Source organism: Zonotrichia leucophrys, chromosome 17, assembly GCF_028769735.1.
Source record: "Zonotrichia leucophrys gambelii isolate GWCS_2022_RI chromosome 17, RI_Zleu_2.0, whole genome shotgun sequence".
NCBI classification, from domain to species: domain Eukaryota; kingdom Metazoa; phylum Chordata; class Aves; order Passeriformes; family Passerellidae; genus Zonotrichia; species Zonotrichia leucophrys.
Genome location: NC_088186.1, coordinates 2,592,686 through 2,616,022, shown reverse-complemented (window position 1 = coordinate 2,616,022; position 23,337 = coordinate 2,592,686). Strand labels below are relative to the sequence as shown.

The 23,337-nt window shown below is 47.3% G+C and overlaps 1 protein-coding gene across 5 annotated transcripts in view; it reads left to right on the top strand.

Moving 5' to 3' along the window:
- The first annotated feature begins 403 nt into the window (after positions 1-403).
- Positions 404-23,337, top strand: part of SEC16A (SEC16 homolog A, endoplasmic reticulum export factor) — a 29,179-nt gene continuing 6,245 nt past the window's right edge. For 2 of the 5 annotated variants that reach the window (XM_064727459.1, XM_064727456.1), the window contains exons 1-20: positions 404-493; positions 3,947-7,683; positions 8,333-8,475; positions 11,102-11,187; positions 11,864-11,993; positions 15,768-15,966; positions 17,318-17,483; positions 17,879-18,021; positions 18,452-18,513; positions 18,729-18,867; positions 19,118-19,360; positions 19,581-19,678; positions 20,142-20,223; positions 20,364-20,481; positions 20,701-20,812; positions 21,029-21,134; positions 21,572-21,712; positions 21,808-21,921; positions 22,508-22,709; positions 22,903-23,142. In XM_064727459.1, coding sequence (XP_064583529.1) covers positions 4,018-7,683; positions 8,333-8,475; positions 11,102-11,187; positions 11,864-11,993; positions 15,768-15,966; positions 17,318-17,483; positions 17,879-18,021; positions 18,452-18,513; positions 18,729-18,867; positions 19,118-19,360; positions 19,581-19,678; positions 20,142-20,223; positions 20,364-20,481; positions 20,701-20,812; positions 21,029-21,134; positions 21,572-21,712; positions 21,808-21,921; positions 22,508-22,709; positions 22,903-23,142 — 6,190 coding nt within the window. In that variant the 5' untranslated portion in view covers positions 404-493; positions 3,947-4,017. Of the gene's footprint in view, positions 494-3,943; positions 7,684-8,332; positions 8,476-11,101; positions 11,188-11,863; positions 11,994-15,767; positions 15,967-17,317; positions 17,484-17,878; positions 18,022-18,451; positions 18,514-18,728; positions 18,868-19,117; positions 19,361-19,580; positions 19,679-20,141; positions 20,224-20,363; positions 20,482-20,700; positions 20,813-21,028; positions 21,135-21,571; positions 21,713-21,807; positions 21,922-22,507; positions 22,710-22,902; positions 23,143-23,337 lie in introns of all 5 variants that reach the window. The other 3 variants (XM_064727460.1, XM_064727458.1, XM_064727457.1) reach the window with 3 other exon arrangements.

Sequence of the window (23,337 nt, the reverse complement as noted above, 5' to 3'; positions counted from 1 at the left end):
GTCTATAAACGATGGGCAGCGGCAGCGATGGGCAGCGGCTCCCCCGGGAGCGGCCCCGGAGCGGCGGAGCTCTGTCCCGCCCTGGCGGCCACCCGCGCCACTGCACCCGCACCGGCCAACCGGGGCCACCGAGACCTGCACGGAGCCCTCACGGGGCCGCGCTCCGCCACTCCCCGGCACAGGGGCGAGATCCCGGTGACACAGGGGAAGCACCGGGACGAGGCGCCCCGAACGGGACTCGAACCCGCGACCTTCCATCCCGCAACCGCCCCAGCCGGGATTCGAACCCGCGGTCCCTCCCGCCGCCGGACAGCAACACCGCCGGCTGCGCGCGCCGCCGTGACGTCATGGCGCGCCGCGCCGTGACACGTCGGCGGCGGCGGCGGAAGCCCGAGCCGGATGTGCCAAGATGGCGGCGACCGGCGCTGGGGCCGTGCGGGGCGGCGGCGCCCGCGCCCGCTGCTGAGGGGCCGCGGCCGGCGGGGGCTGCCAGGTACCGCGGGGCGCGCCCGGAGGGAGGGCCGCGGGTCCCGGGTGGGCTGCGCGAGCAGCGCCGGGCTGGAGGCGCGGGCCCCGGTGTGCCCGGTGCCCACCCCGCCGTGCCTCAGCGAGGGCCTCGGGGCTGTCGCAGCGCCGGGAGCCGGCGGCTCCCGCAGCCCCGGGCTCGGCCCGCGGCCCGGCTGGGGCGGGCTGTGGTGCCGCAAGGAGGGGCGAAGGCGCTGCCGCAGTCCGGGCCGCGCTGCCCGGGGTTTCCCCGCAGCATTTGGGGAGCTCCGGGCGGTTTCGCTGGGGCGGTGGGACGGGGATGCTCCGCGGGGCTCCGGAGGTTTTTGCGTGGGGTGCGGCGGGGAGAAGGTTCAGACCGATGCCGGCTATCGTGTGTCCCCTCCGACAGCGCCGGGCCCGGGGCAGGGCTGTGTTTGCGGCTCTCAGGTGCCCCAGGTCGGTGCAACTGGTGCTGACTCAGGAGTGCGGCTCCCGGAGCTGGAGAACCGGCAGCCGGGCTCCTGTCGGAATAAACCGGAACGCTTTGGGCTTGCGGTTCCCAAAGAGCTGTTTTGATGGAGTCACGGGCTGGTTTGGGTTGGAAGGGACCTTAAAAATCATCAAATTCCATCCCCTGCCATGGCAGGGACACCTTCCACTGGCCCAGGGGGCTCCAAGCCCTGTCCAGGGACGCTTCCAGGGATCCAGGGGCAGCCACAGCTGCTCTGGGCATCCCCACCCGCACAGGGAAGGATTTTATTTTTCCCCTGGATCTCTTTAAACTTACCCTGTGCCTGTTTAAAGTTCTCCTGTTGCTACATTTTAACAGGATAACCTTTGTAGCTCTGGTTGCTGTTGAGGAAAAGCCGGCTAGGAATCTGTCAGGAGAGTGAATGATGCAGAATGTGTTCAATCTGTCACCCACATGTGTGCAGATGTGCAGCTGTCTACATGAGATAAAAGTGAAAAAGCACTTGCTGATTTTAAAGCTGCAAATCTCATTTTTCCAGCTGTTCCTGTACTTAAGATTGCAGTTTCTATTTTTGTTTTTTTGGTCACTTTGTTTTTACTAGAAATCTGTGTGTGTGAACATGTTATTTATTGTTTTATTAATGTGTGAGTATGAAAGTTAATATTAACCTTCTGTAACGTGCTTTATGGGCATAGTTATTCTGTTTAAGAGTAATTTATTTAGATAGGTTTAAATTAATTGCCCCCAAAGGAATTATTTCTTTATAGATGAAGCTGTAGAACTCATCAGATGAACTTTATTTTATGGCCTTGTCTAGAGGGTTTTAATCTTTTTTTCCTCTTTGGCAATGTTTTTTTGGTATGCCTGGAAACACCTTCTGCAATTGTTAGTCCTGGTGACTCATGTTTAGCAGGCTGCTCTGCTTTATCAATTAATAAACCAGCTGAAATATGAGAATTTCCAAACTATACAAAGCAGAGGTGGATTGCTCTTAACTTGTGTAGTTATTTCTAAATTCCTTAAAATCAGCATTTCTGTTAGTGCTGGATAAGGCACAAGGGAGGGTCAGTAGCACTGAGTTATCTTCTGTTTAAATTACCTGACATGGACACGTTCATTTTATTTGGACTCAGTTCCTCAGATCTTGCTTGCTTTTACTACTGTGTGCAGTCTGTTAATATTAACTTTGCTTCTGTGGAAGCTGATCCCTCATATTGAACCTCTGTCATGCACCATCAAAGATCCTGTCAGAGGAATGGCAAGTTCTGCCTTAAAGTAGGACTTTACACTTAATATCTTTTTTAGCTAATTACTGGTGCTGGCTGTTACAAAAATATGGTACAATATTATTATTTTTTTTTTAAATAAGACACTGCAAGTCCTGAAACCTCTTTGTAAGCATTCCTTGGTGGAATTCAGCAGCTGTGCTTTGGGAAGAATGGGGAAGGCACATGCAAGTAATGCATGACACTGATGGAGCTCTAATGCCTCTGTGGAAATCTGTTTGGTGTTGTCCTTCCCATCTTAATAAAACACAAATTTATGGATTCTTAACTCTAGGTATGGCTGTGGAATATGTGGATATGGGGGACAAATTGGGAGGCTCTGTTAACTCTGGAAGAGGAACTTGGATAATACACAGGATGTTGGAGGCATTTTTCTTTAGGAGGAGTTGTCCTGCTGTCCAGTAAAGGCTGTTGTACCCCAGTGTGCTTTTTATTGGAATTTTTAGGTATAAATCTCTATGAAATTCATATAGTATTTTTGATAACAAGAAACCAGAAGTGCATTGCATTTGAACTTCTCTGGAACTATTACAGTTTTGTCCTGATTACAAACATCTGACTTTTCTGGCTTCCAGTTTTATTACTCTTAGTAACAAGATGCTGAATCTTAGAAGAACTCCAAATAAGAATTGCACAGCTTTTTTCTTTTATAAGCAGAAGTGCATCTGGTGTGGAGCAATTGCTGTGGGTACTTCACTCTGCATGTTGTAAACAATCTTTGTTGTGCACTATGAGAAAACAAGATCATCATTTGCTGCTAAGGCTTCCCTGAGCTCCACTGCAAATTGATGAATTCCTCTGGTTTGTCAGCCTCCATCCTCCCCAGATTGTTGAGAGGTGATAAAATTGAAAAAGACACCCTGATGAATTTACTGAACTTTGTGTACCAGATTCCTGCCTGTATTGTTTGGAGCTGGGGTTGGATTACTTCAGAGCGTGTCCTTTCCACCCTGAGGTGCAGCTGGAACCCTGATACTGTGCCAGAGCCCACTGGTGTTACAGTGAGAATGGGCATTGATAGGTGGGGGCAGTTGATTGGTTTTCTATCCTTAAATGCACTTTTGCTATGCAGAATTCATCTAGAAGAGAGAATATTTGTGCTGAAGATGCAATTGCCTTTCTCACAATAAATAACAATACTGTGTCACACCATGGTTTTCCTGGTTAAACCAAAAGTTTAAGGGTGATAACATCTGATGAATTCCTTCTAGGGATGCTTCTCATCTTACCTGTGTAAAGGTCCAGTCATATGGAGTGCCAGTGCAGCAGGGCTGAAGATCATCTCTAACAGAATTAGAGTTAGATAATAACTTCTGAACTCTTCATCATTAAATTGAGCAGGGCATGGTGCTGCAGGCTCTGTTCCAGCCCTGTCTGTGATGCAGATTTCTGGGAAATGTAACAGTGGGATACCACTGGAGGGTTTGACACCAGTATGGGTCTGAGCTGTGTTTCCTTAGTCTTACTTGGATCTATTTAATAGAATGGTTAAATAATGTGCATTGATACCACACAGCCTTACACTTCATTAATGCTGGACTGGATTTAGAAGTACAATGGAGTCTGTTATGCATTCTGAAGAAAAGGGAGATATTTTCCACTTCAAATTCTTCGAGTGATTTTGTTTCTAAAATAAAAGCTGCTTAAGTGCTGCACATATTGTGAGCAAGGGAACTGACTTGTACCTGTGTTGTCCCAGCAGGCCAGAAGAAGAGATCTGTGCGCTGCCTCCGCAGGTGGTTTGTCACCGTGTGACCGTGCCGGGAGGCCGCCATGCAGCAGCCACCGCAGCCTGTCCCCCCGGGGGCGGCTCCTCCTCCTCCGGCCGGCGTGCCTGTGGCTCGCAACATGTACTGGAGGAACAGCCCCCTGGGCAGGCGGGCCAACGCCGCGGCCGCGCCGGTGCCGCCCGTGACGGACCCGTTCGCCTTCGGCCGGCAAACCCCGCAGGGCTCCCCCCTGGATCAGCCGCCCAAGGGCGGCGCTCCGGCCGCGTTCCCACCGCACGGACCGCACAGCTCCCTGCCGGCTCCTGTGCCTCAGGCAGGGCTAGGCACCAGTAGCTTTCCCAGTGTTCCAGTTGCCTCTCCGTCCCCGGGGTATGTTATAAATAGTGCTGCAGAAGGGCATCCCAACGCTGATGTTGGACTCCGTGGGCCTGCGGCGCCCTTGCATTATAACCCAGGAGCAGCAGTGGAAAATTCTTTCAGTGTGCATCCTGGGGTGGTGTCTGCAGCGAGCAAACCTGGAGCTAGGCAGGATGTTGGCAGAGATGCAAATGCTGCAGCTTCAGCACCCACCACGGCAGCGCTCTTCCCACCACCTCCCCAGCAGCCTGGGCCCCAGTGGAGGCCTGTCCCAGGCAATCTGCAGTCTCCAGTCCGCAATTTTGTGCCCTATCCTGAGCCGTCTCCTCAGACTGACGTTCACAACATTTCTCAGCCTTCTGTCAGTGCTTCTCACCCTCCTCCACACACAAACGTCCCACAGGGCCCTGGGCACCAAGGAATTCCACAAAATGTCGTGCAAGCGCCTTTACCCGCTGGCTGTGAGAGGAATGGCAAAAATGGCCCTGCAAACAGCAGCCATCACATGAACAGCATCCAACCTGGAAATGTGTTTAGGCAGAACACAGACATGACTAACCCTTGGTCAAACCAACCTTACCAGGAACAGTTTTACCCACAGCCACCTTTGCAAGACTCGGGTTTTGTCCTTCCCACAGCTCAGGAAAACAACCCCAAAAACCAGTCTCCAGCTATGTCTGAAACGTCAAATAGATCTATTCCCACAGATCGAGATCCAGGAACTCTCTCCATGTTCTTCAAAGGGGATGAGGCAGAAAATGAAGAAATACTTTCATCTGAGAAAAAATACGTAATGGAGAAAACAGAGTTTGATGCCTGTCAGCAAAATTCAGCCTCCCTGTATCACCAGCCTGTGCATCCTCAGCAGGTGGCAACCAATATTCTCTCTCAGGCACAGCTGGGTTCAGCTGGTGACATGGTACAGAAAGGAATGGATGCCCAGTACTTCCCTAAACTTGTCAGCCATCAGGAGGCACAGGCTGCTAAGCACTCTCTGTTTGCTGGTGATGACAAGGCACAGATAGGTGACCCAGCTGCTGGGTCCCAGTACGAGAATGTGGAGAACCTGGAGTGCATTCAGAATCAGGAGGTGCTGCCAAGTGAACCCCAGAACATCAACACTTCCTCCCCTGCTGCTGGTCCCGATCCGTACAGGTACGGATCCTTCCCGGGTCAGGCGCTTCCCAAGAATGCTGTGAGCCATGCTGAAGGAGGACCAAACCTGGAGGCTCCTGACTCCTTACCTCACCCTGGCCGGCCAGACAGCGTCTCTTCCACCTACAGCAGCATCAGCCACAGGAGCAGCTCCAGCTCTGCACGGCCCCCGGAGCACGGCGGTACATTTATCCAGCAGGAAATTGGGAAGCCTGATGAGGAATCCTCTGCCAGCTTCTTCAAACAGATCGACTCCTCTCCTCTGGGAGGTGATTCAGGTGAGCTAAACCTCAGCAAGAACTACCACAGCAATCTATCCCAGCCTCCCACTCCAAGTCCTCCTAAGCCTACAGGAGTGTTTCAGACAAGTGCAAATAGTTCTTTCGAACCTGTGAGGTCCCATGGAGTTGGTATAAAACCTGCAGAGATTGACCAAGCAAAGATGGTGGTTGAATTAAGAGAGAACCACTCAAACCAGAAGAATATCAAGAAGAACACAGCAGTGCCTGCTGCATCTCCTGGCAATCTTGAACAGCCACCAGATAATCTGGAAACAATTTACATGCCTCAGGTACACCCAGGCACTGGGGAGGCTGGAAACACGCTGCACTCTGGACCTGTTGTGGAAAATATACAATCAGTATCTGAGAGACGCTCCTCCACCAGAGCTCAGGGAGCAGTTAAGAAGTGTGATAGCCCAGCAACGACTTTATGGGCTCACAATGAGTTACCAAATTTTGGGGGAAATGTTCTCCTAGCTCCTGCTGCTCCTGCAGTGTATGTACCTGCCAAACAGACTGTGGAAGTCATTCAGCCACCAGAAGAAGGCTTGTCTAATCAGCAGCCATGTAAACCAGGGACTATTGCTGTGCAGCACTCCCAGGATGGAAATATAGCTTTTGAAAATCTTGAGAATCCTCCCAAAATGGGAGAGGAGGAAGCACTTCAGTCTCAGGCAAGTTCTGGTTATGCAAGTTTATTGTCTTCTCCACCTACAGAGTCTTTGCAAAATCAGCCTATCCTGATTGCTCAGCCTAATCAAAGCTATAACTTGGCTCAGCCAATTAATTTTTCTCTTTCTCTATCTAATCAGCTAAGCAGCAATGAAAACAATCAGCCAATGAAGGACTCTGGAGTTGGGGACAAGCCTGCGATGGGTCCCCAAAGTTCACATGCTGGTGGGGAAAACATTCCACTACCTGTGATGCAAGTTGGATCTCTCCTAGTTAATGCACTTCCAAATACTAATCTGTTAAAACATAATTTATTGCAAAGTCCTGTTAATTCCTCTGATGCTGCTTCTAATCAGCCTGCAAACTTGCTTATGAAAACTCCTCTTAATTTGAGTCCAGAAGGGCAAAAGAATGTTAATGTGGAAGGCCTTGTTCCTGAATTTGCTAGCAAGCCAGGGTCTAACTCATCTGTTTCTCCTGGGACAAATCTTCCCAGTGGAAGTGCAAGTGGCCTGGTCCCCCCTGTTAATTCCATAGCCCAGGCTAATAATTCTGCAAATCAATCAAGTAGCAAAGAAGCTGCTGGAGTGCTGGACTTCACAGTGCCACGGACGTTGGAGAAAAGCAGCACAAGTAATTCTGTCCAGGTGCACAATCAGTCACCCTCTGGTGCTGCAGCCCAACAGGCAGCTGGTGCTGCCCAGGTGCGTCCCGAGGTGCCTGACAAACAACATTTCTACCAACAGGTGACAAAAGATGTGCAGCACCAGGCTGCAGCAGCAGACCGAGCTGCACAGCCACAAATGCAAGCAGCTCAAATGCAGCCACCAACATCTGGGCAATCCTCAGTTCCTGCAGACTCCCAGATTTCCACAGGGGCCAAGGCCATGCAGCAGGGGGACAGCCAGGTGCTGGGTAACCGTGCCCAGCCTGGGGGACCCCAAGAGGGAGGTTCAGGCCAGCCAAGGTACGACCAGACGAGTCCTGGGAAGCAGCCGGTGTCAGAGCAGCCTCCAGGTGCTCCAGCTGCCACTGCCCCTCCTGCCAGCACTGCTCAGGCAGTGCCACCCAACGGGCAGCAAGACCTGCAGCGTCCTCCCCCTCCTCAGACCCCTCAGGAGGCCTTTGGTCCACCCCAGAACCCTTACTACTACTACAGACATCCTTATGATGCTTACCAGGCTCCATATCCACCACCCTATCCTCCTGCAGACCCCAGGACAGCAGCTCACCTTTATTACATGGTAAGTTTCTATTTTTCCCTTTTTTCCCCCTTAATATGTATTATTCATTTTCATTTCTGAGTTAGGAATTTAAGCAGTTGTGTCACGAACAACATTCAGCAGAGCATTCACGTTAAGTGTTTAAGTGTAGAGAAAATCCAGACAGCAGTAACAAAACTGACACTGCAAAGATTATGGAAACTTAAGTGGTTGCTGATACCAATTATAGTTGGCACAGATGTCAGCTCATAGCAGTTTGTTTGGAAAAAGTTGGCAGTCCAGGTGCTCAAACTTGGTTCCTATCTGCTGCCTGAATTATTGATGGTTTAGTAGAAAGGTTGAAATCTCTTTAGCCCAGACATAATGGGTTTTTTTCCTTAAGTTTAGGATATTTATAACTTGACTAGAACTCCTGCCACAAAAAGTAATAAAAGTTAAGATATAGTTTATTATATCTCTTCAGGTGTCACTGCACTGTCCCAGGGAATGGTGTGAGTGGTGATGGTTTTTGGTTTGAACTGTTCATTTGGGAGGTGCTCAGCCTTTTCCCTTGCCTGTGCTCTTGCAGTACAGCTGTGGCTCACTGCAGTGGTGTGAATGGTGATGGATTTTGGTTTGAACTGTTGATTTCAGATGTGCTCAGCCTTTTCCCTTGCCTGTGCTCTTGCAGGAGGACAGCTACGGGCAGTACGACCCCCGGTACCGGCACTACGAGGGCAGCGCTGCCTACATGGAGCCCGGCAGTTACCGCTACCCCGAGCCCGAGCGGCCCAGCTCCAGGGCCAGCCACTGCTCTGACAGACCTGCCTCCAGGTGGGTGATCCTCGGCTGAGACAAGATTTGGGTACCCCAAAGCAGGGAGGGTAATGCTACCTGTTGAAGTTTTACAGCATAAACCACTGGGAGGAATTCAAAACCTCTTTGTGTGCTGCCTCAGGGATGGACGGTGTCAAATGGCATGTCTGGGAAGGATACAATTCCCCAGCCTTTCCTCTTGCTTGTTGTTCCTTTCATTCAGTTCTTTGAGGGTTGTTGGTGTTTCTGCCAGGCAGGAAGTCACTGTGATAGCCTCAGTATTACAGTGGCCTTAGACGGTCACTGTGGTGAGAGAAGGACGAGAATTTTGTTTCTTAATCAGAAGGCTTGATTTATTGATATATGATATATAATACATTATAACTATACTACAAAGAAAAAGAAGAGAGGTTGCAGAGAGCTGCTCAGCTAAGAATAGAATAGAAGGAATGAAAAAACAAAGTTCTGTGTGCAGAGAATCTGTCCCTGAGCTGCTCCTGTGATTGGCCTTTAATGGTACACAAGGAAGATGAGCCAATCACAGGGGCACCTGCTACATTTCACAGCAGCTGATAACAATTGTTTACATTCTTCTTCTGGGGCTCTGCTTCTCAGAAGATGGACAAATGTGAAAGAAAAGATTTCTATGAAAAAATGTCTGCGATACCTCAGTGCTGATGTTTGCTGTGAAAGAGCAGTGCAGGTCATGGGGTTATTAATCAATACTCATTTATTTTCTGCCTTGCACTTAAGCAGGGGGCCCCTGGTCTGTTAATGAATGGCAGTTTTGCACATTGGGTGAGATTTGCCTTGCAGCACCATGGATACACAGTGGTTCAGGTGCTCAGAAGAGAGTGGTGAGTCAGGTGACAGCATCCTGGTGCTGTGTCAGGTCCATTTGTGTGACAATTCCCTCAGCTGTGGATCAGCTTTCCTCACAAAGCTCCCAGAATGTGGTCTGGGTGGCAGAGGTGCTGTGTGGGCATGTCCCACCCACTCATTTCACTGCAGATTTTGATTAGGAAAACTTAGAAGCCTTGATCTGTCTGATTAATATAAAATAAAGAGAGAGGGGAACAATATGTTCAGATGCTACTTGAAAACGCAGGATTAAATCTCTACTCAAGCAAGAAGCAGCAAATTACCTTGAAGAGATTGCTGCTTTCTGATGATAATTGTGTAAGTTATTTGTATGAACTTCAAATTAATGACAAAATGTTATTGTTGTTACCTTCTTTGCAGTTTCTAACAGAGAAACTCCTGTCTGGAAATGATTAAACCTTTTGTAATGTTTGTCTCTTGTTGGTAGTTCACTCATGAAGCAGTGATCAAATTACAAATATCACATTTTATTTACCATCTCCAGAAGATTATAGATGTATTTTGGTCTTGAGGAGAACAAAACAATGGCTGTAGCTCCATGTGATAACTTTTACCATTTTCTTAAGTGAATTTAAGTGTGCTGTGAGCTCTGGAAATGAGATGATAACCTCTAGTAGCACTTCCTGAGGTGCTATTTTCAGAAGGGGTTGAAGTTTCTCTACGTGGCAGTGGGCAGATCAAAGCCTGCTAGGAGTGGCTGTGTCAGGGCTGCTGTGAGTGCCAGTGCAGACAGGCAGGGACTGTGGTGTGCAGCTGCAGAGCTCTGTGTGTGTGTGAAACTGCCCTGAATGTGGCACAGCAGCTTTGGAAACTCTGTTTGGAGAAAGGAGTGAGATCTCTCTGGATGGACTGGTTGGGTGGCCAGGGCTGGTGTGATAAGATCAGAGCTCCTCTGCAGGGTGAGGGCTGTGCTGGCAGCCACTCTGCAGTTTGCTCTCTGACTTGTAGGACCAGTTGTAGGGAAAGGTGGAAGTTTCCATCACTCCAAACTGGCATGAAATACCTTCACCTGCTCTGTGTGTGTGCCCAGGTGTGTTTGTGTGATTCATGCACCTGTGTAGGTACAAACATACACAGATGTATACATATATATACATTCATGTGTTCACATACATGTAGACACTGCATTTTTCATCTAACATTCATCCTCTGGCTTTTTTCAGAAATTCTATGATGTGAAAATGTTGTATAATAAAGGCTCATGATATTCCAAATAATGGCCACATCTTTCTTTTTTTCATCAGAAGAAATCATCTTTTTGCATGCACTGACTCTTACTTTGTTGTGCTGGTTTTATCCAGGTTTTTGTGCTTGTTTGGACAATCAGCTCTGTAAATGAGAATTTTCTTCATTATGAGCTGTATAATAAAACACTGTTAAATTTGAGGGAGCTATTATTTCTTAATGAATTGTTAAATTGTTGACTTCTCTGTTGAGACAGTTCAAAGGATGCTAATTATAGCAGTAGTTTTTGTGAATAATTGTCTGTAAGTAATTAAACTTATCACCAAAGCAGTTTATAAAGCCACTAAATTATTGTATGCTAAGGGCTGTCAGCTTTCAATGGCACACAACAATTTAGTGTTATATTGGGTTGTAAAGTCTTAATTTTATGATTCCTTGGTTTCCTGGAAATGCATTATTTTAACTATGCAACTCTGTCTAATCAATTGGGGCATAGAGTTTTTCCTACCTCCTGCTGAATTTAGAAGAGATTAAGGAGGAATAACAACTTTTTGTATACTTGTTTGCTTTCTTTCAGGCAAGGGTATACAGAAGATTATTATGGAAAAGGTGGATGGAGTGATTATTATTCAGGCTATTACCCAAACTCCTATGATTATGGAGGTAAGGTGTCCAAAAGAACTCTGATTTTTTTTCCATAGATTTTCCTCACTCAGGCCTTAAGTTTGCCTTTCCTTTGTGCAAACCCTCAATTGTAAGGATACAGAACAGTTTTGTTCCATGTGGTGCAAGGCTGCCTTTCACTGGGGTGTGTCCTTGGTGTGTGACCTGAAGGCAAACCTGTAAAGTGAATTTTACGTGGGTGTAAAGTTGACTCAGGACTGGATTTTGGTTTTGTCCATCATTATCTAAGTGCTCCCTGAGACATGCTGGCGTTGGGAGTCTGGAGGTAATTGTTTGTGTAGTGCCTGGGAGGGTTTTGAGCAACATCTGTCCACATCCTGAGATGTTTTGCTTGGCACTCTGCAGACTGATCACAGAGATTCTGTGAATGTCATAACAAATAGTAGGATTGAGGTTTAAAGATGTTAGAAAAGATCTGGTGGCAAACACTGACCCCTCAGGAGTAACTAACTCTAACAGCCATGTATTCTGAAAGGTGTAAAATTGATTTTTTAAAGTAAAAAGGAGTGGACATATTTATGTAGCTTTAAGTACATTTCTTTGGGTTTGCTCTGTGCTTCAGGACGAAACCAACTTGTAATTAAAGAGAAAGGAGCAGCAAAAGATTATAGGCAAATCTACCAATATCTGAACCATTTCTTTTTGTTTTCCCAAGATCCAGGTCGCTGGGAGCGATACCCGTACGACCCCAGGTACAGAGACCCGAGGAGTTATGACCAGAGGTACTGGTATGATGCTGAACACAACCCTTACCAGAAGAGAGAAGCATATCCTTATGGCAGCAGGTTTGTCCAGTCAATCCACCTTCTCCCAGTGCTCTTTCCAGAGCTGGGGCAGCAGATTCTCTGGAGCAGCCTGTTACAATGCAGTGTTACACTTATTTCACAGTGTAGTTGCTGGTGTGTGTGTGTGTGTGTGTTGCTAGTTCTTTCTGTAGCTTTAACATAGGTCATTGAGGGAAACCAGATGAGCTGTCACATCACTCTGAGAGAGGGATTGAAGGTAGCAGCATTTGTTTTTAGACAGTTTAACATTCTGTGGGTTTTTAGAACACATTCTGAGTGTAATGTTGGTCTTGATTTTGAATAATCTGGATGAACTCCGTGAAGGAATGTCAGTTTGTTTACTGTAACAACAACCTCAGTGTAGGCAGATTTAAGGGCCCTTCTGGAGTGAGGTCCTGTGGTGTTACATTTTAATTAAATGGTATTCTCTGTCTCACCCCTCGAAAATGCAGGGTTTATTCCAAGCCTGTGATACTGCAGGGGAGGATCATGGACCTGTAATCCCACTGGCCCAATCTCATTCCACATCCAATTTGAGTCTCTTGTTAAGCTGTGCTGGGGATCCCAAACCTTTCTTGGCCCTTCTCTCCCTAGGCTCTCCTTCTCTCCCCCTTCTCCCTCAGAAACCAAGCAAACACCTAATAATAGAGATCTGAAATTTCATCATGTTGAGATATTTGATGGTGCTGGGAGATTGATTAGGGCGTCATTGATGATTTTCAGGATTTGGTGGTTTTTATGAAGGTTGAGGGCTGTTGGTTGTTTCTGTATGTGGATATGAGGATGGTCCCACTGGGGGTGGGACCCCCAATAAACCCTCATCTAATCAGCACCCCCAGAATCCATGTAGAGTCTCCTTGCCTGCCTGCTGCTACCAGTGAACACACAGCTTAGGGAACCCCCAGGGATCCCCCAAACAAACTGCACCAATGTCCAGTGTGACCAGTGTTCACATGGGTCCAAGGATGAGGATCTGACTCCATGTTTCAGAAGGCTGATTTATTATTTTATAATATATACTAGATTAAAACTATACTAAAAGAATAGAAGAAAGGATTTCATCAGAAGGCTAGCTAAGAGTAGAAAAAGAATGATAACAAAGGTTTGTCCAAGCCAGCTCACTTTGATTGGCCATTAATTAGAAACAACCAACATGGGCCAATCACAGATGCACCTGTTGCATTCCACAGCAGCAGATAATCAATGTGTACATTTTGTTCCTGAGGCCTCTCAGCTTCTCAGGAGGAAAAACCCTGAGGAAAGGATTTTCATGAAAGATGTCTGTGACAGCCCAACTTTCCTCCCTGAGCCCTGTGGGTGCCTGAGCTCACTCCTGTGTGTGTGTGTGCCCCCCTGAGCTCACTCCTGTGTGTGTGTGCCCCCCTGAGCTCACTCCTGTGTGTGTGCCACTCTGAGCTCACTCTGTTGTGTGTGCCCCCTGAGCTCACTCCTGTGTGTGTGCCCCTGAGCTCACTCTGTGTGTGTGCCCCCCTGAGCTCACTGCTGTGTGTGTGCCCCCCTGAGCTCACTCCTGTGTGTGTGTGTGCCCCTGAGCTCACTCTGTGTGTGTGTGCCCCCCTGAGCTCACTCCTGTGTGTGTTGCCCGCCTGAGCTCATCCTGTGTGTGTGTCCCCCTGAGCTCACTCCTGTGTGGTGCCCCCTGAGCTCACTCCTGTGTGTGTGTGTGCCCCCTGAGCTCACTCCTGTGTGTGTGCCCCCCTGAGCTCACTCCTTGTGTGTGTGTGCCCTCCTGAGCTCACTCTGTGTGTGTGCCCCTGAGCTCACTCCTGTGTGTGTGTGCCCCCTGAGCTCACTGCTGTGTGTGTCCCCCCTGAGCTCACTGCTGTGTGTGTGTGCCCCCTGAGCTCACTCCTGTGTGTGTGTGTGCCCCCTGAGCTCACTGCTGTGTGTGTGTGCCCCCTGAGCTCACTCCTTTGTGTGCCCCCTGAGCTCACTCCTGTGTGTGTGTGTGCCCCCTGAGCTCACTCCTGTGTGTGTGTGTGCCCCCTGAGCTCACTCCTGTGTGTGGTGTGCCCCCTGAGCTCACTCCTGTGTGTGCCCCCCTGAGCTCACTCTGTGTGTGTGCCCCCTGAGCTCACTCTGTGTGTGTGTGCCCCTGAGCTCACTCCTGTGTGTGTGCCCCCCTGAGCTCACTGCTGTGTGTGTGTGCCCCCCTGAGCTCACTCCTGTGTGTGTGTGCCCCCCTGAGCTCACTCCTGTGTGTGTGTGCCCCCTGAGCTCACTCCTGTGTGTGTGCCCCCTGAGCTCACTCCTGTGTGTGTGTGCCCCCCTGAGCTCACTCCTGTGTGTGTGTGCCCCCTGAGCTCACTGCTGTGTGTGTGCCCCCCTGAGCTCACTCCTGTGTGTGTGTGCCCCCTGAGCTCACTGCTGTGTGTGTGCCCCCTGAGCTCACTCTGTGTGTGTGTGGCCCCCTGAGCTCACTCCTGTGTGTGTGTGCCCCCTGAGCTCACTCCTGTGTGTGTGTGCCCCCTGAGCTCACTCTGGTGTGTGTGCCCCCCTGAGCTCACTCCTGTGTGTGTGCCCCCCTGAGCTCACTCCTGTGTGTGTGTGCCCCCTGAGCTCACTCCTGTGTGTGGTGTGCCCCTGAGCTCACTCCTGTGTGTGTGTGCCCCCTGAGCTCACTCCTGTGTGTGTGTGTGCCCCCCTGAGCTCACTCCTGTGTGTGTGTGCCCCCCTGAGCTCACTCCTGTGTGTGTGTGCCCCCCTGAGCTCACTGCCTGTGTGTGTGTGCCCCCTGAGCTCACTCCTGTGTGTGTGTGGTGCCCCTGAGCTCACTCCTGTGTGTGTGTGCCCCCCTGAGCTCACTCCTGTGTGTGTGCCCTCCTGAGCTCACTCCTGTGTGTGTGTGCCCCCTGAGCTCACTCCTGTGTGTGTGTGCCCCTGAGCTCACTCCTGTGTGTGTGTGCCCCCCTGAGCTCACTCCTGTGTGTGTGTGTGCCCCCCTGAGCTCACTCCTGTGTGTGTGTGCCCCCTGAGCTCACTCCTGTGTGTGTGTGCCCCCCTGAGCTCACTCCTGTGTGTGTGCCCCCCTGAGCTCACTCCTGTGTGTGTGTGTGCCCCCCTGAGCTCACTCCTGTGTGTGTGTGTGCCCCCCTGAGCTCACTCCTGTGTGTGTACCCCTGAGCTCACTCCTGCTGTGTGTGTGTGCCCCCCTGAGCTCACTGCTGTGTGTGTGTGCCCCCTGAGCTCACTCCTGTGTGTGTGCCCCCTGAGCTCACTCCTGTGTGTGTGTGCCCCCTGAGCTCACTCCTGTGTGTGTGCCCCCTGAGCTCACTCCTGTGTGTGTGTGCCCCCTGAGCTCACTCTGTGTGTGTGTGCCCCCCTGAGCTCACTCCTGTGTGTGTGTGCCCCCCTGAGCTCACTCCTGTGTGTGTGTGCCCCCCTGAGCTCACTCCTGTGTGTGTGCCCCCCTGAGCTCACTCTGTGTGTTGTGCCCCCTGAGCTCACTCTGTGTGTGTGTGCCCCCCTGAGCTCACTCCTGTGTGTGTGTGGCCCCCTGAGCTCACTCCTGTGTGTGTGCCCCCTGAGCTCACTCTTGTGTGTGTGTGTGCCCCTGAGCTCACTCCTGTGTGTGTGTGTGCCCCTGAGCTCACTCTGTGTGTGTGTGCCCCCCTGAGCTCACTTTGTGTGCCCTCCTGAGCTCACTGCTGTGTGTGTGTGTGCCCCCCTGAGCTCACTCCTGTGTGTGTGTGTGCCCCCCTGAGCTCACTTTGTGTGCCCCTCTGAGCTCACTCCTGTGCGTGTGCCCCTCAGGAACGAGCGATACGAGGATAACTGGAGGTACGACCCCCGGTTCACCGGGAGCTTTGACGACGAGGCGGAGCCGGCGCGGGATCCCTACGGGGACGACTTTGAGCGGCGCAGCGTGCACAGCGAGCACTCGGGCCACAGCCTGCGCAGCTCCCGCAGCGTGCACAGCCACCACAGCAGCTTCAGCTCCCGCTCCCAGCAGGTGAGCCCCAGCTGCACACACAGCCTGACCCCTGCTCTGCTGGCCCTCCAAAAGGCAGGGATTATCCCAAGCCTGTGGTACTGCAGGGGAGGATGGTGGATCTGTAATCCCGCTGGCCCAAGTCTCATTCTGCACCCACTTTATGCTCACCCTGTTAGGCTGTGCTGGGGAGACCAAACCTCTCTTGGCCCTTCTCTCCCTAGGCTTTCCCTCTCTCCCCCTTCCCCCTCAGAAACCAAGCAAACACCAAATAGAGATCCAAAATTTCATCATGTTGAGGTATTTGATGGTGCTGGGAGATCGATTAGGGCATCATTGATGATTTTCAGGATTTGGTGGTTTTTACAAAGGTTGAGGGCCATTGATTGTTTCTGTATGTGGATATGAGGAGGATGAGCACCCCCAGAATCCATGTGGAGTCTCCTTGCCTGCCTGCTGCTACCAGTGAACACATAGGGCTTAGCACAGGGAATGAAATTTTTTTTTTTTAAACTTTCATAAGCTAAGCCTGTTTAGTGATATACTTTTGAACTTAATGCTCTTGTAAGGAGAACTTTAAGCAAAATCAGCACTCAGCTGTGCAACTTGCCATACACACAGAAATGGAAAATTTCCTCTACTTGAATCCATGTGCTGTTTGTGAGAACATTGCCTTCCCTCTGCTTGGCTGTAGTGTGCCTGGCTTTGAGTCATGTCATTTTTCTCATCACAAGCTTGGCTGTGTTACTGAACTTAGTTAAAGGACTAACTCTATATTTGTATGATGTTATTTTGCCTTTGAAAGCAAAAACCAAAGCTAACTGATTACTCATCCACTTACACCACAAATACAGATATGTGAAAAGCTCAGAAAATATTTGGCTAATTTTTGAGGTACAATTTTTGCTTATGTAATGGGTCATTTTACCTATAGTTGCTTCATTGTGTTTCTTAGAAATTTAGGTACTTTTCCAGTCCAAAGTCCAATTCAGTAATGTTTGAAGCAGTATTGGAAATCATTTAGGCATTAATCTTTAGGCACCTGCTGTCATTTGACATTTGTTGGGTTTTTCAGTTGGGATTTTCTGTCTGTTACAGCAGAGGTGAACATTCATTCTGACCCACAGTTGTTGGTAACAGAACTGGTGCTATAATCTTAACTTTTCACACAAGCACATAGAGATTCTGTTGTGAGAAAACTGAATATGCTTGGACGTGAACAGATCAAACGATGGTAAAAACACTGGGGGAGAAAACAAAATGATTAATTACCGCAGAAGGGTCTGCCAGGGGGTGCTTTCTGCAAGGCTGTGAGTGCAGTGCTGCTTGCTGAGTGTAACCCCAGCTAACCTGGCTGCTGTGCCCTGCCTAGAGCCAGCTGTACAGGAGCAATCACGATCTCACTGCCTACGAACCCCCTGCGCAGGCAGTGCACGCAGATTATCCCTACGGAGCCTACGAGCCCAGCTTTGATGGACAGCAGCCCTTCCCAGACTATGGCTACCCTGCTGAAACAGCCTGGTCAGCTGTGGAACAAGGTATGGACACGCTGGGCAATGAGGGAAAACATTGTGCTGTAGATACAAAACGTTTCCTTTGGAAAAGCTTTGCCAAGGTGGTGATGTCAGTTTAGCTCTTTGAAGATGTTATATGGTTGTACAGAGATGGCAGGAATGTGATACTGTCAAAACCCCTGCATTGAAAAAAATAACTGGATTTTAAAGTTCTGGAGTTTAGTTATTGCAAATCTTCAGGTTTGGGACTTTGGGATTATAAAGGAACTGATTGTTTCTTACAAAGTTCAGCCAAATTCAGTAACAGGGTGTTTTTCACTAACACCACAGTATTATTGAATTGGGTAAATGCATCAGCAAGTTTGCTTAGCTGCACAGCAGATTACCTGTTCTTATTTTATCTTTTCTCCCCATTTCAGCACCTTTAAGGCCCTCAACACCTGAGAAATTTTCAGTGCCTCATATCTGTGCCAGGTTTGGCCCTGGGGGCTTCTTAATAAAAGCACTGCCAAACCTGCCTTCTGAGGGTCAGCCAGCTCTGGTTGAAATCCACAGCATGGAGGTAAAGTTTAGAAGGAAAAATGGGAAGTATTGGAATAAAGGTCTTTCTTTTGGAAGGGAAATGGGGAACTTGAATTTATTACTTCCTAATTTCTCTTTTTTTTATGTCAGTGCATGTATCTTTATCTGTTTGGGCTGTAATCATAAGTAAAATAGTAAATTTAAAAGTTCCTTTCCTCTGAGAGATGACTTAGTCATGATGAGATCATCCAGCTCCTTATAATTTTGTTCAGGAAGATGTACAGAGTAATTGCATGTAAAGTAGATTTCATAATTTATCATCCTTATGCAGGTTGTGACAAAGTCACCCTTTAAATTTTGCTTAAGAGGCTTGATTTCATGATGGGTCATGTTCAGCTCTGGGGGTTTTATCAGTAAAAAGCAAAATTTCGAGTTACAAGAATTTCTTATGGATGATATTTGTGTTTCAGACTATGTTACAACATTCTCCAGAGCAAGAAGAGATGAGAGCCTTTCCTGGTCCCCTTGCTAAGTATGTCCCTACAGTTTTCAGAAATAATTTTCATACTTTCAGAAATTACTTCTTCATTGCAAATTACAGGATTTAAACTGACTTAAAATATTTGTGGCTTTTCACCTACTTAAATAATACATGAGCTTTAAATTTATTCCTCAGAGTAATTACAGATAATGACCTGAATGTTTACATTTGTCTCATTAAAAACTTTTTTCTTATTTTTTTCTCAGGGATGAGACCCATAAAGTGGATGTTATTAATTTTGCACAAAGTAAAGCTGCACAGTGCTTTAAGAATGAAAATTTAATTGACAAAGAATCTGCAAGTCTTCTTTGGGACTTCATTGTACTGCTGTGCAGGCAGAATGGGGTATGTCTCACTGCTGGAGTTTTTATTTATCCTTGAGTGTTTTGTACACAAATAGTTTTTGTGCAAAGATCTGGAATTTGTGTTCTAGTCACTGATCTTGGAATATGGCACAGACTGAAGGAATGTGTAAACTGGGCACTCACCCTCAGAGGTGCTGATATTCACATATTGCTGTTGAAATGCCAAATAAAATGCAGGCAGTGTTGAAATAACAAAATTTTCAATTTTTGTTTCCTCTCCACACACACAGACTGTTGTGGGAACAGACCTGGCTGAACTTCTGCTCCGAGATCACAAAACAGTGTGGCTTCCTGGCAAGTCCCCTAATGAGGCAAATTTGATTGATTTCAATAATGAGGCTTTGGAACAAGTGGAAGAGGAATCTGGTGAAGCCCAGCTCTCGTTTCTCACTGATAATCTTGTAACCATGGTTGACAGTTTTGAGAAGGAAACTGAGAGATTCAGGGAGTTGCTGCTTTATGGCCGTAAGAAGGTGAGTGCCTGTGCTGCTCCTTATTTTTGTAGTGCATGCAATATTTTGTGACACTGATACAGAAATTTATACCCTACAGCTCATAATCTAAAACAAAATGATAGTGTGTTAGCTTTTATCTAAACATATTTTGATTTGATCACAAATCACTACTGTAAAACTGGTTTTTGTGAGTAATATGTGAAGCTAATCCCAGGAAATTCATTTGTGTGTTTATCAGGATGCTTTGGAGTCTGCCATGAAGCATGGCTTGTGGGGTCATGCTCTGCTCCTTGCCAGCAAAATGGACAGCAGGACACATGCAAGAGTGATGACCAGGTACTGGGTTGCTTTTTGATTAGTGAAATTTGGCTGCCTGTTCTGCTAATGAGGTGGAGAATTCAAAATCATGGGTTATCCATAGTAGTTCATGCAAGATTTATGCTTAAATTTTACTTGTGTATTTATTTGTTGCTATTTATTGTGGGGTCTTCTGGCTGTAAGTTTAGACCTGAGTTGTTCTCTGCCACCTGATCCATTTAAGGAGTATTTGAACAATGTCATCTGTGACCTTGCTTGGAAAAAAACTACAAAAACTTAACTATCAATTTTGTTAATATATTACTGGTAATATTTTACTTTTGAACATCACCCACTGGGTAATTTCCTCTTCAATGTAGTATTTTCACACAGCACTTCCTTCTCTTGAGCTAGGTTAGATTAATTGCCACTGAGAGCTGAAATACATTTTAACTGCTTACCCCACGTCTGTGTTTTGTTTTTCTCTGCAATGTCTCTGTAGGTTTGCCAACAGTCTCCCAATTAATGACCCTCTGCAGACTGTTTACCAGCTCATGTCTGGGAGGATGCCAGCTGCATCCACGGTAAGATTCACTGGGAGCTGCAGGGAGGAGTGGAGTTCCCGACAGAAATCCTTCCCAGAATGTCAGAGAAGTTGTTCTGATCCTTTTAACCATGCAGAGCTCCAGTCACTGGTTTGACCTGGTAATTCTTCTCATTTTAGTGCTGTGGAGATGAGAAATGGGGAGACTGGAGGCCTCATCTAGCAATGGTGTTATCCAACTTGACCAATAACATGGACTTGGAATCCAGGACCATTGCAACCATGGGAGACACTCTTGGTAATTCTTGGGGAAATGAAGGGTGGTGACTGAAGGAAAAGCTTTGCTTGCTCAGCCTATTTTTTTTGAAAACAGGCGATTTCTTTATAAAATATAAATTGGAGCAGTTCTGTATGGGCTTGTCTCTATTGTGAAGGCATTTGAATGCAAAGCCAATCAATACAGGACACTGAATGTGCCACTGGAATATCCTGAGCTCTGTCCTTTGTTTCTCTACAGCTTCTAAAGGCCTGTTGGATGCTGCTCATTTTTGTTACCTTATGGCCCAAGTTGGGTTTGGAGTTTACACAAGGAAGACAACAAAGCTTGTCCTGATTGGATCAAATCACAGGTTTGACTTTCTTTTTAAACACAATTTTCTCAATGCAAAAATGAGAGTTTGAAAGACTGAATTGCACTGTTCCCCTTATCCTTTTTGAGATAACTATTTGGTGTCCTGTCTTGTAGAAGTGTTTGATATTTTGTGTCTAACAGAGCTGTGTGTCTGACAGTGACAGTTCTGTGTTTCTCAGCTCAAATAATATTTTTCTTCTCCTGTTTGAAACAGTTTGCCATTTTTGAAGTTTGCCACCAATGAAGCCATTCAAAGAACAGAAGCCTATGAGTATGCACAGTCACTAGGAAGTCAGCCTGGCTGCTTGCCCAATTTCCAGGTGAAGATTTGGTTTGGTTCCTCTTTTGGCAGATGTTATGCTTTTGATCTCTCAAGTGCTGTAGTCAGTGGGGCAAATATTTTCTCTGTTATAACATGAAATGTTCATGGATAATAATGCCATATAGCTGTTTTCCTGTAGTCATTTCATTTTCATTTTTTCATCTCTACATCCTGAACTTCTGAATTTTAAATATAAATTGTAATTCTGTACTCCAGAAGAAAAATCCAGCAGAATTTGCTGGCACTAGCTGTAGGTAAATAGACAAGTTCCACTGGATGCATTAAGTGGAAGAAATTAATTGAATGCTTTTTCCTTTAATTTTGGATGTGATGATGAAATCTCTGAGCTTTCAGCTGAAATGTCAGATTGCCTTTTATTTGTTGCCACCCAGAGTGTTGTGATCACTGATTTTATTTGTGCTGTTGCCTCCCCAGGTTTTCAAGTTCATCTATGCCTGTCGGCTGGCTGAGATGGGCCTTGCTGCCCAGGCTTTCCACTACTGTGAGGTGATTTCCAGAACTGTCCTCAAAGATCCACATTACTATTCCCCTGTGCTGATTGGCCAGCTAATCCAGGTAACACGAGGAAGAATGAAGTGTTTGTGGCTGGATGTTGTAGGTGGGAAGCTGTGGCTGATGAACTCACACTTTGCAATGGTTCCTTTCCTCAGATGTCCTCCCAGCTGCGCCTGTTTGACCCTCAGATCAAAGAAAAACCAGAACAGGAATCTTTTATTGAACCCCCCTGGTTAGTGACTCTTCGACATGTGGATGGACAGATCAAGGTATGGTGTGTGCTTTTCAGCATGAATTATTCCCTGCAAAGTGTAAATCCAATTTTTAAAATGGTTTTGTTTACACTACTAATCACAGAAACATGGGAAGTGACCTTATATATTCATATCCTAAATGGCAAATGTTATGGTGTAAACCAAGTGAATTTACCACACTTCAGTGCCTGGAGATTCAATACAGAATAATTAAAATTATGAGAGACAGGCTTTTTTTAATACCATAATGCAAGGAAGACTGCAGGACTCATTAGGTTGCAGTAATCAGGGGATCTGCTTGCCATAAAAATATCTCGTGCATGGATTGGTGTTGCTAGATTATAACAGTGGAAATAATGATTGTCTATTTAAAGAGATGTGTTAGAAATTGAAACCCAGAGCTAATTAACTGTGTCTCAATTTAAAAACAAATAAACCCTTCAGATTATTGGTTGATCTTGGCTTATAAATGGTTGACAACTTGTTTTTCTTTGAACACTAAAAACCTTTTCACACCTAAGATTTCCTTTGCTTTGTGATCCCTTGGTTATGAGGATTGTCTGGTAGAGATGAGTTAATAATATCTTGTTTTTTCCTGCAGGAGGGTGCAATAGCCTATAACACAGACAGATCCACCCCCCCTCCCTACGAGTGCAGCACTCCCAGCTCTGAGCTGGACCGTGGCAGTCAGGGTGAGGGGGGAGGAGGCCGTGACGTGGGGCCAGGTGCTGAAAATCCCTTGCTGGCATCCTTGTTACCCAATATGGCTCAACAGATGCAGAGCGTGCAGCTGATGCCTTCAGGTTGGTGTTTCATGTCCTTTATGACAGAGAGAACACAAAGGGTTTGGGTTTCTGATACAAGAAACCACTTAAGGGATTGGTTGGAGCAGGGAGATTTCACTTCTGCATTGTATCATTCATAGGGTAAAAGGTTCACACTGGAATTTCTGCTTAATTTTAACTGGTTTTTTGGTTTTTTTTCTTCATGCTGCAGTACCTCAGGCTGTCCTTGATGGCTCAGCTGCCATGATTCCTCCTGGTGACCAGGGAAGTGTCCCCTTCTACCCAGTGGCTCCTCAGCCTCTTGGCCCAGGACCTGGCTTTGCACCTCCAGGATTTTCAAATCCATATGGAACTGAACCATCCCCACCCTATTTAGGGACAACATTACCCCCAGGAGGGCCCCCACAAGAAATAGAACCACAGCCAGAAGAGCAGACAAACTTGGAAACAGGTCTGGGATCTTAATAAACAGCTTTGCTTCCTTAGAAAGGGAATGAAGTGTTTCAGGGAATAATTCAAAATATCTCAGTATTTAAAAAAATAGTGATGTTTTGGGTAATGAAATTTAAAAACTCCATGTAATGGTACAGAATCATCTGTAGAAAGTTGTAGTATTCATCCTGCTTTGTTGGCTTACTTTAAAAGA